A 15,373-nucleotide genomic window follows, 5' to 3' on the forward strand; every position below is an offset into this window, starting at 1 on the left:
AACTCAGGACCATAAGACCCACTGTTTGAATGGGTACCCACAAGATAAGATGTATATACTCTCGTATGGTAGATTATGGTCTCTGTATCTGATAAGCAAACCCTACATCTCTGTATGTAGACGTTTTCATTCAAGTGGACTAGCTTTCTAAATGGGATTCATCTGGATTTAAGTCATCAGTCAGTCAATTATCCATTTTTTATGTTATTTCCATACATATAAATCGGTATGAAGCATACTATTTATATTGTTGATATGATAAAATTTAATTTGTAAATTTTCTTTCAAATTTATTTATGTAATATTATTGGTATGGAAGAAGTGTATTCGAGAATAATTTACGAAAATAAATATATAGGTGATAGTTTCATTATCATAGCATTAAAAATTAATTCCTAATATTTCGATAAGACAATAAATAATATTATTCCAGAACTTAGTGAAAAGGACAATGAGGGAAGCTAAGAATAAGATGGGAGGGAGCGACGCATGCCAATTGCGTCAGTTGTTCGTGAATCGTGACCGTCCAAGCTCCAGCCAAAAGTTTGATAGCAAAGCACCAAATTGAAATAATAGTAGTCTTGAAGAAGAACGGCGATGGTGGACGTCACGTGACACAGAGCCGGGTGTCAGTTCCTCAGAGGTCGTAAAGATTTAACTCTACCGAACTACGCATTCATCCGCATGGGCTTTTATTTCTGCGGACAGCACGTAATATCCCACGTGGACCCAGCATTCGTACGGTCCAGATTCCATTCATCTTCTGCTGCTTCCTACTTTCTATACAATAAAATCCGACGCTCAGCTGTTGATTCTCCTTGTTTCTGCTGCTTCTCTATATATATCTCTTTGACAATCTCCTTGCCGCTCTGTCTCTCTCTCTCTCTCTCAAATGCCATATTTCTTTTCCGCTTCTCTGTCTTTTCATTCCCTGTACAACCTTCTCTCTCTCTCTCTCTCTCTCTGAAATCATAAACCATGCTTCTTAGGAGCTCCTCCGCACCTATCTTGAAGTCATGGGTACCCCACTCCAAGGATTCATCCCCCGAGGCCGACGCGCTTCCAAGGACCAGATCAGTTTCTTTCTCAAAATCTTTTAATCGTTATCCCATTGAAGACTCAACGAAGAAGGTGACCCAAATCTTGACTGAAACGGACTTTCAAGCTCCACCAAAGCCCAGAAAGAAGAATCCCGTATCTCACTCCCCTAAAAAACAACAAAAAATTACAATCAAGGGCGAAGAAGAAGAACAAGAGCAAAAACGCAATTTTTTACCTTCATTATATTCGATTCAGAGGCTCTTTTCAAGCTCTGGGTTGGGTGATACGGTGGTGGACGATGAGGAACGTGCTGTGGAGAAGAAAGATAGTTTGTTGCAGACTCTGGTGGTGGGTGGTGGAGGTGGGAGCGATGGTGGTCGGGTTTGTGGCGGTGGTGGGAGAGGATCAGACGGTGGAGACGGAGGTGATCATGATGGGTCAGGGTCTTTTGAAAGTAATAATCATGGGAGTGAAAACACAGACGCTTATTACCAGAAGATGATCGAAGCAAACCCAGGCAATGCGCTCTTGCTTGGAAACTATGCAAAGTTTTTGAAAGAGGTAATCAAGAATTGATTGGAAAATCTTGCAAACTCTTGGCATGTTGATCCCTTTCTTTGTTTGGTTGCTACGAAAAATGGCTAACCTAAAAGAACTGATCGTATAAATATTAGTACAATTGTTATATTCTAACATAGCAGTCATGAGATTGGCCTCCTATAGCTATATGATTGACTTGTGTTGTGAACTTTTGTTTGGAATTTTGATTTGTGAATAGGTTCGCGGAGATTTCGCTAGAGCAGAAGAGTATTGTGGAAGGGCCATTTTGGCTAACCCAAGTGATGGGAATGTTTTATCTCTCTATGCCGATTTGATATGGCAATCAAAGAAGGATGCTGATCGAGCCGAGAGTTATTATCATCAAGCTGTCAAAACCGCCCCAGACGATTGGTAAGAAAGACATCACCCCTTTTTTTTTGTTTTAATCGAAATCTTCGGGCTTGGATTTGGCCAAATTCTGGATCTCAACTCTAATATTGTGAATGGTTTATAAAAACGAAGCATTGATGGGCTCTGCATGTTTAGTGGTTTCTGTCCAGTGGAGATCAATTTGTTAAAGACCCAACCATTGATCCAAAGATTTACTGTTGGATACTAATTTGGTTAAACCTTTAACTCTTAAGATCATAACATTCCACCACGCTTCCGAATCCGACATCCATTGCAGCCTACTTTATCGACATTGACTTGGTGGTAACCCTTTTTCTTTAAGTGGCTTCACTCATCTATCAGTAGTCAATGACTTAATACCATGCCCATACATAGGACTAAGGCATTTTAGTCCAACCTATAGGTAGCCCTCTCCGTGACTTGAACTCGTGATGTAGTCTTTACTCTTATATCAATTGTTAAAGACCCAACCATTGATCTAAAAGTCCTAAAACTATTGGATATTAATTTGATTAAGCCTTTGACCCTCGGGATCGTAACACAATTTTTTTTAGAAGTTGTTGAATAGAATATTCTGTATTCAAGTTCTTAATTCAGAACATATATTGAGTTAGTGTGATTGAATTACTGCTTTAATTATAGAGGTATTCCTTCAAGTACTGGATATTTTTTCATCATGATTTGATCAACTTTTTATTCCGGCTCTCCAATAATTTGTCTGATCGTGAGGAGATTTTTTTAGTATTGGTCTGTACCTTTCTTACTGTAGATGTCATAATAAAAGTTAGTGCTAAAGTTTTGATCTAAACTTCTGGACTGTTTGCAGTTATGTCTTAGCTTCATATGCTCGATTTCTTTGGGATGCCGAAGAAGAGGATGATCAAGAGGAACAACATGAACGTGGCCACAACCTTGCAACCCTGCCAAATCTCTTCCAAGGAGCTTCTCACCATTCTCCTTTTACTGCAGCCTCTTAATCTCAAATCTTCAGCTCTCTTTCTCTTTCTCTTTCTCTCTCTCTCCCCTGTGAGATAGCTCAAGTAACGTAGTAGACAATAAATACCGTACCCCCTTTTCTGTAAATTTGGGTAAGAAGTCCCGACCGTAAATTTTCATCAGCTGGAGAAATTTTTTGTACGTTTGTTGAGGAAATATATATATATATATATATATATATATCTACTAGCCTTGTGCCTTATGGTTTGCCCTATATGGAGGGGGAAAAAAAAGGGAAACGGTGGATTTGTATTTATTTTTTCCTTTATTGTTAACTTGGTTTTCTTAATGAGAAATGTTAGTTTGTCTTCTCATTCTCTCTCTTTATTTTGACTGTATTTATTTTTTTTAATTTTTTTTACTTATTGATTAAGGAAGTTATTATAAGTGTTGATTAGTAGTGAATTGATATATATATATATATATATTTTAAAATGTTTAAAGATGGTAAAAAAATGTGTAATAAAAAATATGAGTTTTGCCTATGCCGGCCTAGCATCACTCTTCCTAAAATGGTATAAAGCCAAGGAAGCTTGGCAAAAGATAATCGATGTATGGTAGAAAATGGTGGATGAAACTGCAAATACTCGAATCCATCAATCCCTCTGGCCACTCCCCAGTTTGGTGCAATAAACCCCATTATTTTCAACCACTGGATCTTGGTAATTGGTAATTGGTAATTGGTAATTGATAATTGCAATTGATATATCGAGCTAGCTGAAGAGATCGATGGCTGCTTTCCAACTTGGAATTATTTTTTCGTCGATTTGTTTTGGTTCATTTCACTGTCTCCTACCACAGCATGATGCAAAGTTTGGATTGATTATTAAATAGCCTTGATTTGATTATTAAATACGTGGGACTCCAATATCCTATATATATATATATAAAAAAAAAATCCTATAAATCCTATTACAAGATATTATGCCCCTTAAATATTATTTTTTATATAAATAACTTTAATAGCATGATTAGAAAAAAGTGCCAAGTTTTCTTATTCTCTCTACTCAAGCAGCCAGCTATCCCAGCCTCTCCGCCCACGGGGTGTTGGAGCTTCGGCTCATCTCTAACTACAATTGTCCAATCATTGACAGCCATGTATATCGATTTTTTCCCTCATTTTTTTTTTACTTTTTCAGCTATAGCACCAAAATATTCCGATCTACTGCTTACCGGCTTTATATGACGGCCATGCGCCCTACCATCGGACTCCCCAGCCACCGATCTTTCTGACGAAAGGAGAAAATTGTCCAAAAGAGTGGCACGTGTGTCTCACGCGGGGCTTACAGTGCGCTTGAAACCCACTCACCGCCATGCCAGGGTGAGTCTTCTGCCACCACGCGCGACACCGTCAGGGTCAGCGACTTCGGATCTCTTAGATCCGAGTACTACTTTCTTCCTAAGAGTGGCGTTTGAGCCGCACGCGCCACCACCGCCAATGACAGTCCTACACCGACATATCGACTCATCTTAATGTTGCTATTTTCCTATGTTCCTGTTTTTCCTAACTAAAGATTAAGATAAAGTGATCGTGAAAGTCTTATTCAATCGGACCAGACCAGCAAAATGTAGCACACAACTCTCAACTACGACTTTTAATCGTAATTTTATAGTCTATTTATCAAACTATTTTAAAACCACTTTAGCTTGGTTTGAATATATAGTTCATATGAGATAGGATGATATATTTTAAATAGTAATGAGATTTTTTGAGTTAAGATGAAATATGATAATTTGTAAAAAAAATACATGTTTTAATACTGAGTTGAGATGAGATGGTTTTGAATTTTTGGGATTTGAAAAAGGTGTGGGTCTCACGGAATTTATAGAGTACCTGAATTCTTGAGATTTTATGTTGTTCACGTACTATTCACGTCAGGTTATACTGTTCATTTACTGTTTTGAACTGGTCATTGTCAATTTTATACTGTTTATTTACTGTTTATTTAAGTGGATGTTTTCAAAACTTAGAAATGAAATACAATATTTGGATAGACAAAACTTTGAGACCGTACAACTCAGATAAGATGCTTTGGTCATCTAAACCAACTGGGCCTTAAGCAGCTTTCCCTTAATATGAAATGGGTGGGAATCAAACTTTTGGTTTCAGATCCTACTTTTTTATTTTCACTAGTGTTGATTTTGCTTGTTTTGAATCGATTGTTAGAAACTCCCGTAATCCACCCGTTGAATTTTGTATTTTTATAACTACTTAGTTAATGATCTATGTAATGAGGAAAAAATAAAAAACTTTAATAGCATGATTTATTACGACGGAATAAGACAATAATTTTGTTTAAACAAATTGCATGTACTATTGTAATATCATGCGCGGTTAAATTATCATTCCTTGGGCTGATCATGATTAGCCTTGTCAAATCTCTTTGAATTTGTGTAAATACAATGGGAGCCAACAATTTCCAAGAAATGTAAAGTTCCAAAAATTATGTGGACTAGTGGCACCAGATCAACATCAACATTAAAATATCCACTGCCAAAACTGGACGCTGGACTGGAGAGTAAGGGAGGGTGGGGAAAGGGCGGCTGCAAGTGGGAGTGCAGTACAATCTCTATACAATCTCTGAAAAATCGTACATACACACAATAGATATCATTCTTTATTTCCTTTCTCTCAGCACTTCGATCAAATCATTATCATGCTCCATATTGTTTAACCTTCCTTTTATGTTGTCTGTAGTTATCATAACTATAAGGGAATTTAGTTGTTTATTCGTTGGGGAGAAATATTTTAACAGTGATTGAGTGTGTAATCGAGTGCCAACTTGTAATCTGTCTGTGTCTTAACGCAGTTTTATCAATCAACAAGTTGTTTTCAATAAAAAATAAAAAAAAGGAGTGGAGCTCCTGAGACATGGTGTCATTTTCCAGCCGTTCCATCTACTGTTATTGTATTGGCTAGTTCCTGATGCACGGCTGGAATGCTTCATGTGTTTGGCCCCACAAAAAATTGGATTTTTATTCAAGACTGCAATCTTTGGACCCACATTCACTTGCAATAGTACTGCACATTTCTTCCAGTTGTAAAGTCTGATTCTCACCCTGGCACTCCAGCCTCTCGAGCAATGATAACCTTACAATTTAACTATATTTTATTTACAATTATTTAACAAAATAATATTTTTTTTAAATTCCAAACACATCAAATCTAAATCTAAACTTAAAAAAATATTTTAAAAATTATTATTTTATTAAAAGATCATAGAAAAATGGTAAAAGAGTCGTTGTTTTATCATTTCTCTGAAAAGAAATGATTAGATTTATTTATTTATTTTTAAATAATTATACGATATTTATACATTTATTATTCTAATTATTATTTAAAAAAAAAATATATATCTGCCAGGTTCTAAACTTCGAAACATCTCAGCCACAGAGTTGCAATTGGTACCTTAGTGGTGGTAGGTGAACAGAAGAACCATGCATGGTCACTGCGTACATAGATCCACTGAAATTCAATCCAGGATACCTTTTATTGGTCAACTCGACTAGTACACCTGAATCATACTATTTTCTGACTTCATTTTCTAACTTTTGGTTGGTTTTTTATTTGGTTTCTAATATTTTAGAAATTTCTAGATATTACTTTCACCCTACATCATTGTCACTTTATAGATGGCAACGGTTGATATGAATGAAACACATAGTACAGGTTTTCGGTAGTTCTATTTTTTACGAAAAGATATTTATAATCGTATAAGTATAGGTAGAATTACTCACTTTTATAACATGCCCTTTAATTTTGACCACTATAAGAGTAAATGGTATCATTTTACTAAAGATATAACATAGAAAGATAAATTATTTAGAGAAGATGAATGCTCTGTGTGCCTGTGCAGTTTTCGACATCCTATGAAATCATCACTTATCTCAAAAGTATAAGTTAATAGAAGAGGTACATTTTATTATTTATTTTATATCTTAACACTCTTTCTCACGTATTAGTTAGACTCTTTATCAATAGGTGGTCCAACAAGTGAAATATTTAATTAAATAAGATAGAGTATAGAGCCAGAGTTCGAATTCAGGACCTCTACTCTGATACCATGTGAAATTATCACTTGTCCTAAAAGTTTAAATTGATAAAAAAAATAAATTTTATTGTTTATTTTATATCTTAATACGTCCATGTCGAAAACTTAAGGCCCAATTTGTGTTTGTTTTTGAAAAAATGGGTCAAGTGAAAATCCAAAGTCGGAGAAAGATGAATTTCTATACGAGTTACAGCCAGCTTGGAGCTAATGAAGCACGGCCCAACAAGAGCAAACGGTCATGATATCTCAATGTGAAACTGTAGAAGCTAGCTAATGAAACATTTGATGAAGACGTCGTAAGCTCTTGAAGCATTATAAATCAATCAGAAAAAGACAAAGGATTCAAAACTTTAATATTCAATCAGATCGCCTGACTTGATTTCAAGATGCTGAGACAAGTTATCGCGGTTGGGAGCACTTTTCAGTTGCATTCCTTCCAAGAAGTCCTGTCCGAGTAAAAGGGTGGTATCTGTTGGATGGCTAAAACTCTGCCAGAGAATTCTTCCATTTTCATCAAGCAATACCAAGTTTCCGGAATCCTGCAATTCCATGGCTGTAGCTGTTTCCCCTGTTGTGTTTGTTGACCAAACCACAATATTCTCACTTTCCAAGTAGACATTCCCCTTGTTGTCAAACACGAAGTTATCAGAATCGGTAACCATTAAGCCTGTGTTAGCAGTCCAAACCACTTTGGAACTTCGCATGTGAATAACTTCTAGTGCAAACATAGTGACATTCTGGCTACCTCCAAAGCCAAAAGCGAATATTGAGCTGTTAAATAAGAGGAATAACCCATCGTACTCAACCCACTTCATCTGAGACGCTTTGAATCCTGGATATATCTTACCAATATTTTGAGTGATGGCAACGCAGGTTTGTGACACAAGAATGAGACAGAAACACCAGACTTTAAATTGGAGCAAATCCATAGCTTGTTTCAGTTTAACCCCACCATTAATTGACTGATTTCTTTTCATGTATTTGGATGAAAGTTCAAGCTATTTTTTTTTTTCTGGAAAAAAAAATCTAAATTATATGGAAAGTCTTGTCTGGTATTTGAAGTGGACAGATAAAATTAAGAAATGATATATTGCAGAAGTAATTTCTGGGTTTGAAGAAAATTAAACAAATACAGCCAAAAGCAACCAGTAAACCTACAAAGGAATATATATAATCTTGCGAGATCTAGTTGACAAGTTAGGAAGAGGGTCGAGACTAGAAACATATTGGCATATTGCATGGCCATTGATGAGGAGCACAACATGCCCCAGAACGTATTACAAATATATGACGTACTGACCTCATTCTGTATTAATCGGAAAAGGAGATGGCCGATGTATCATGGACCTTGGCCTTTCCCTTGATTTGAGAGAAGAGACGAAAAATCCAAATTGCCTTTGTTTACATTAAACCTTTGCTACCATCTGCATTTCTTTTTAATTTATCGCACATAATGGTGGTGATCAGAATGTTACCAAGTTAAAACCTTCGTTTGTCACAGCACATGCTGTTGTGAAATGTTGTGCATGTTGTACTTTTTATGTGTGGACTAGCATAGTCATAATGTGAGTTCATAATGAGGTGGGCTATTTAGTGAGCACTTGAGGAAGCCCTTACTCTCACCCCATATATATATATATAAATGGAGTTGGCCCATGAGACTTCATGAGAGCCATTTTTGTGTCGAGAGGGAAGAGAGTAAAAGTCTCCTCAACACACAAACACCAGATTATTTTGGAATACATGAAGGTAATGACAAGCTCATCTTTTAACCATGGAGGAGGTATGTTTTCTTCTATTCATGAGTTTAAGCGTGCTATGATAATAGACAAACATGATCTTATTTATATGTTTTTATCAGTGCAAAACATATACACTAACGATGACAAATAAAGTAAAAACAATCACAATCAAACACACAAAGCACAATATACATGTTTTAGCAAATTACCTACGTCTACAGAGCTGCAGAAATCTTATTAATCAAAGGAGATTATAATCACTCAATCTCAACTCACACTCTCTATGACTTTTTGTTCTCTCACATAATATGTACTCATTTAATAATTGTTCTCTTCTAAAATATGTTGAAAAGTCGTTCAACATAAGTCAAATATGACATATATATATGTATATATATCAAATGACACCAAAAATCTTAATTTGACAAAATCAATGTTCTTCGCTCGAGTGGCGTGTCGAGCACGCATCAAGCGAACGATCAAATCAATATTGGCTCGAGCGGGGTGTCGAGCAGAAGTCGAGCAAACACTAGGATTTGTGTCTCACTCGAGCTCATTGTCGCGCGGGACTCGAGCGAACTCACAGGTTGAGCTTCGTTCAAGCCCAAGTCGAGTGCACATCAAGCAAACACTCTATTTCTCGATTTTCAGCTCCAAAATCAGTTTCTACATACATCTCAACACATGCATCACTGCAAATATCTTATTTTGTTTCTTATTCCTTTACTTAACAGGGGCTATGAAAACTCTAAATTCGGCAGCTTCCACTGTGGAAGTTGCTGTCTGTCGTTCAAAGAATATTTAATTTTAAACTACAGTCAAGTGTCGAGATGACATGCAAAAAACTTAGGAAGAGCAACAACAGATCCAACCTCCCCCAGAAACCCAACCCCAAAGCATGTCCGGCCCGGTCTTAACTGGCAGAGAATCTCAGATTCAGACCACTCAAGACTCCCCATAGGTGATCTTGGTCTTTCTTAATTCCCTTATCCAATGTTGTTCACACTTCCAGCTAGCTGACCTAGGCCGATTACTGGGATGACTACGAAATTTAATGAAAATCAGTTTACGGTTTGATAATATTCTGTTAATTAACTAAGAGTTTAGGGTTCTAATCAGTTAATTGATTAGTTCAAAATATATTTGACCGAAAATTTAGAGATATTTTAATTTGTGTTTTTTATTTAATGGTATTTTCTATTGGGATTTGTTAGCTTATTATTGTATGAATAATTAGGCTCGACCTGTTGAGATTCTAATTCTATCATTTTTTTATGAAGAGATTTCTTTTATTTATTTATAGAGCAATATTATGTACAGTCTTTATTTGGAGACTGCATTGTAAGTCTAGTTAATTTTATTTTTAAATTTTTTTAAAATTACAATAATATCCTTATCAAAATAATACTTTTTTCTATTTAATGAAAGGCTTGTACATGCAGTCGCTATTTGTAGACTATAAATAGAATTTCTCTTATTTATAATATTACGCAACAGGTAAAAAATTTCTAATGACCACTTTCAATACATGCTAATGAATAATTTTTTGATGCATTAATTCATACTAATTATTAATTGTAACATTGAAAACGTACACACATTAATAGTTTATAGGAATAATATTCCCATAATTCTTTTGAGAGGACATGCTAATAATAACTTAGATGCTTATAATTAATATTTGTAAAAAAAAAAAAAAAAAATAGTCCTTATGAAGGAAATTACTATTTTGTCAATCCCACCATCTGTCCCTGTTGGTAGGGTTAGTGCTCTTCTAGTAGGGGAGAGAAATTGAACTTTTGAACGAGTCTCCAAGATCAGAGTAATGTGGTCCCTTATGGTGCGTGTCACAATTGCTGTCTCTTAAGCTCGATTTGAATATGAAAATATTTTTAATCTATTTTATCTTATCTTATCTCATCTTATCACTTTAATTTTTTATACAAAATATAATAAATAATTTAATTTTTTAAATCTTAAAATAATAATAATATTAAAAGATAATATTTTATTTAAATAATTTAAAATCATCTCATCTTACTATACAAACAAACCATAGACTTTTAAATCCCAAGTTGAGATCCTTTCTATTTTTGTATATGATTGCAAACGTGCATCATGATGCTCGAATTTCCTTCAACCTCGCATGTTCCGGTGCTCCCTTAAAATATATTGTTGATGCTCCTTTCTGGATTATGGTTATTTCAGCTGGCCATTGATAGAAAATATAATATAATAGAAAAAGAAGATGGAGAAGAGAACGAGGAATAGATAATTTGAGGTTACATCTTTGCTATTAATATAAGATATAAATTCTTATTTATAGGAAGATTACATTGAAATGAGATAAGTTAAATATTTTAATTATTATGAAAATCAAATAAAGATAATATCAAATCAAATTCTTCAACAGCCATCTCGGTGATGTATTTTTCTATCCGAGGAGAAAATGAACACATGCATGGCAACCAGACCTAAAACATGACCAACAACAGTAGCGGAGTTTCCAGGAAAATTCCTAGATTTGAGAGCTGTCATTTCTCCTCTTCAAGACAAAGGTCACCAAACGGGGGTAATGTTTCGAGACAAGAACTTCAATAGTAGTCAGAAACAAAGATGAGCATAGCTTGAGATCTAGTAAAAATGAATTATTGATGTAAATGAGGCCATTACAGAACTTGAAAACTTCATGAATCACGATAACGATGCAGAGATCGAGGTTAAGATGAAACATTCCAACGTACATGATATTTGGTTCTATCATCTTGGTCCTGATAAGCGAACATCTGACAAGGCTACATCACCGGAATAATTTTCAAATCCTGATGAAGTAGCCCCTTGACTGCTCCATCTAGAGAAACCTGATAGTGAACCTAGCTGAGAGGCGGTTGGAGGCGGAGGGACAGCACAAAAGCCTTCAAGAATTTGGACTACTTTAGTCATTGGTGGCCTCAAATGCATATCATCTTGTATACACCACAAAGCAAGTTTGATGGCAGTGACTACCCTATCGTCTTTTTCATCAATCTCTAGCTCTGTGTCAATAATTTCTTTCAATTTTCCTCCTTCCAACATCTTGATCGCATAAGAAGGAAAATGGACTTTCTCTGAATTCTCTCCCGAATCATAATTCTTCCTTCCTCCTATAATCTCAAGCAAGACCATGCCATAGCTGTATACATCACTCTTCTCTGAGATGGCAAAGTTGGTAATCCATTCTGGTGCAAGGTACCCTCTTGTACCCCTTAGCGTCGTATACACAATGCTCTGTTCTCGGTTCATTAGCTTAGCCATACCAAAATCTGAAACTTTGGCAACAAAATTATCGTCAAGAAGAACATTTTCAGGTTTAATATCACAGTGGACAATCTTCACTTCACATTCCTCATGGAGATAAGCCAAACCCTTTGCTGTTCCCAAAGCAATATTAAATCTCGTATCCCAATCCAATATGTGACCCTCTTCATTCTTATTGAAGATCCATTTATCTAATGAACCTTTTTCCATATACTCATATACAAGAAGCCGGTGAGGCCCTTCAGCACAAAAGCCTTTTAGCTTGACCAGATGCACATGATGGATACTCCCGATGGTGGTAACTTCAGCTTTAAACTCTTTCGTCCCCTGAACAGTGCTCTCTAACTTTTTCACTGCAACTTGTGTACCATCTGGGAGCACACCTACATAGACTGAACCAAACCCTCCTTGGCCAATTTTTGTAGAGAAGTTTTGGGTTGCTCTAGAAAGATAAATATAACTGAAACGAAGAGGCATCCCAGGAAGATTGTCCAAGAAATCATCCTCTTCCGAATCATCTAAATGATATTGTGGTGATATCTTCTTTTTGAGATACCAGTATCCTGCATAAAGTAGACCAATAATAATCGTCACAGTTGCAAAAGCTATGACCATGATTAAAAGAATGTTCTTCCTTCTATTTTCGACTGCAGGACCTAGACCACCTAAAACCTTCATATACGTGCTATAACCAGTAGAACCCATATTAGACCGTTGCAAACTTCCAATTTGGTCAAATAGAATACAACTCCCAGATGAGTTTTCAAAGAACAGCACGAGGCAAGAACAATTTCCTAGGCATGCTTCTTTGCAAGCATCTAGATCGGGTTTCATCAAAGGTGTAACGAAGTTCAGTGCAAAATAGTTAAGCTCTTCGCCAATGTGCAGAAGCTTTACTGAACTCCTGGAGCCATTGCACGTTGAGTTAATCTGAGGCTTGCAATCAGAGTTCGATCTGAGAAGTGAAGGGCATTGGCATCTATTGTCAAAAGAGCACACATGGTATGGGTCACAAGGCTCTGGAGTGCCACAGGAACTTTGTGGTATTTTTATTGCCTCGGGAGTAACTGACTTCCCCTTTTGAAGATTATAGAATGATATGGAGCCATCGGAGCCTAAAACAGCAACCCAGAAGGCATTCCATCCAGGACTATTGGAGAAGATAAATTGCCAAAGTAAGGTTTTATTTTGATCGTAGAAATTCCAGGATGTAAACACCAGAGTAACAGAATGAACCTTGCCGCTGATGCTGTTATTTGTTTTCCGGCTGTCATTTGATATGGACCAATAAAGTTGCGGAGTTTCAAACCCTGCCGACAAGATCAAATCACCCGACCTGAAATCGAGATAGTGAGACAAGCTATGACGGTTGGGGAAACTTTTGAGCTGCATTCCTTCCAAGAATTCCTGACCAGGCAAAAGGGTATCAGTAGGATGGCTAAAACTCTGCCATAGAATTCTTCCACCAGCCCCAACCAATACCAAGTTTCCTGTATCGTGTAATTCCATGGATTTAGCCGTTTCTCCTGTAGTGTTTGTGGACCAAGCCACACCATTTCCACGTTCCAAGTAGACATTCCCATTTTTTCCAAACACAAAGCAATCGCTATTTCGAACCAATAAGCCCCTATTAGCAGTCCAGACCACTCTGGAACTAGGCATGTGAATGATAACCAGTAGAAACAATGTAACATCCAAACTAGTATAGAAGCCCAAAGCAAATTTCATATCATTCGACCTCAGAAATATACCTTTATGATCAATATATACCATCTGAGACGCTTGGTACCCAGGATATATCCGGCCGAACTGTTGAATGCTGGCTATGCAGGTCTCAAGTACAAGGAGGAGGCAAAGAAATAAGGTTCTAATTTGGAACAAACCCATAATTCCTGTAACTGAATCAATTGATTGAGCTTGGCTAAATAAGTGAAAGAAATATATGGAGGATACCTGCCAAAAATTTCTGGGGGGCGAACTTAGGCTGAAAAACCACTATTTTTTAAGTAACTTGAATTTGGCTCTCTATAGTCTCTAAAATTCAATATTTGAGTAAATGGGAAAAGAGACTGATGTTATTCGAAAATCCCATGCATTTACAGAGAGAATGGCCTATTCCTCAGTGGTTCTTGATGGGCTTCTTTGCATAAATGTGTGAAATACTAAAATCCATGCTAAAACAACAAAAGAGCTTTGCATCGCCATCAATGAAGGGGAAAAGAAAAACTGACCCAGAAGAAAAAAAGGGTAACGAGATATGACTAACCTTATGATTCAGTCACCGAAACAAACGGGTTTGCAAAGTGCAAAGATGGGTTTTGAGCATTTTCCGCAGTTTTTGGACTACAAAAGGAATTAACATGAACCATGACTGTCCCTCTATCTCCATGTATTTGCAGGCAAGAGACACAGACACTTTACAAACAGATATATAGGGGAAATAGTTCATCCAGTTCCACAAAAAGTACTTATTTATTAAGAAGGACCACACTTTTAGCTATTCATCAAAAGAAAACAACGAAGATGCTCTCAGACTGAGCTAGTCAACTGCTTTTTTATTTTTTCTTCGAAAATTGTGAGATGTGTGTGGAAAATGGTTTTGCATTCGTGTCCCAGTTTCTGTGTTATTGATCATAAGCATCCCTCCCTAGTCCCTTGGTAACATGTGAAAATAAGAATATTTTGAATATGGACAAATTTGACACTTCGTTCTCGGGACACTCAAAAGTGTCACCAAACATACCAAGGTCTTGTCGTTTTCCTTACCTTTCTTTTTCTTTATGAATAAATCGAGTTTTCAATAGGCTGACCGCTGAAGTGAAAAGTTCGATGGTTTTTTTGCTTTGCCTACTTGATTTGTCCTGTAATTCGTATGGTCTTTGATAATCAATCATTTTCTTACTAGCCAAACAGTACTCTAATGATCCGTAGCAAAGAAGAAAAGTACCATTCACACAATCATGGTGTTTGGAAGAGTTCAATGTGATGGTACCCTTCACCGACTTGAGATTTTTGATCTAACGGCTGTGCATGCAATTGGTGCAACTGGGTAGGGTACCCCAACATCTGATACCCTAAATTGACCTCTAAATTTGGCCAAAAAAATTAATTAAAAAACAAAGAAAATAAAGACGTGCCATCCAATAATGACTTTAGAGAATGGCTCTGATCTTGAAAAATGGAACTTCCGCTCATTTTTCTAATACTAATGATAAATAATGTCAGTGCCACATGTAATTTTGTTTTTATTTATTTCAAGTCAAAAAGACGATTTGTTTTTCCTTCTTTTAGGTC

At 36.3% G+C, this 15,373-nt stretch overlaps 2 protein-coding genes across 2 annotated transcripts; one reads left to right on the forward strand and one right to left on the reverse strand.

Annotated features, from left to right (window-relative positions):
• The first annotated feature begins 824 nt into the window (after positions 1-824).
• LOC108998357 lies at positions 825-3,177 on the forward strand. Its single transcript, XM_018974893.2, has 3 exons — positions 825-1,602; positions 1,820-1,992; positions 2,819-3,177. Exons 1-3 carry the CDS (start codon positions 979-981, stop codon positions 2,967-2,969), a joined length of 948 nt encoding a protein of 315 aa, XP_018830438.1. The 5' UTR covers positions 825-978; the 3' UTR covers positions 2,970-3,177.
• An 8,232-nt stretch (positions 3,178-11,409) lies between these two features.
• LOC108998363 (G-type lectin S-receptor-like serine/threonine-protein kinase SD2-5) lies at positions 11,410-14,505 on the reverse strand. The gene has a single exon (XM_018974903.2). It carries the CDS (start codon positions 13,964-13,966, stop codon positions 11,543-11,545), a length of 2,424 nt encoding a protein of 807 aa, XP_018830448.2. The 5' UTR covers positions 13,967-14,505; the 3' UTR covers positions 11,410-11,542.
• Between the last annotated feature and the right edge of the window lie 868 nt (positions 14,506-15,373).

The sequence above is a fragment of the Juglans regia genome, chromosome 7 (assembly GCF_001411555.2).
Source record: "Juglans regia cultivar Chandler chromosome 7, Walnut 2.0, whole genome shotgun sequence".
Classification (NCBI taxonomy): domain Eukaryota; kingdom Viridiplantae; phylum Streptophyta; class Magnoliopsida; order Fagales; family Juglandaceae; genus Juglans; species Juglans regia.

What these genes read in the sequence shown, in the direction of transcription:
- LOC108998357 (XM_018974893.2), top strand. Translation starts at nt 979, where the DNA reads ATGCTTCTTAGGAGCTCCTCCGCACCTATCTTGAAGTCATGGGTACCC. An exon ending in ATGCAAAGTTTTTGAAAGAG is followed by an intron (nt 1,603 to 1,819) that starts GTAATCAAGAAT and finishes ATTTGTGAATAG; the next exon opens with GTTCGCGGAGATTTCGCTAG. An exon ending in AAAACCGCCCCAGACGATTG is followed by an intron (nt 1,993 to 2,818) that starts GTAAGAAAGACA and finishes GACTGTTTGCAG; the next exon opens with TTATGTCTTAGCTTCATATG.
- LOC108998363 (XM_018974903.2), bottom strand. Translation starts at nt 13,966, where the DNA reads ATGGGTTTGTTCCAAATTAGAACCTTATTTCTTTGCCTCCTCCTTGTA.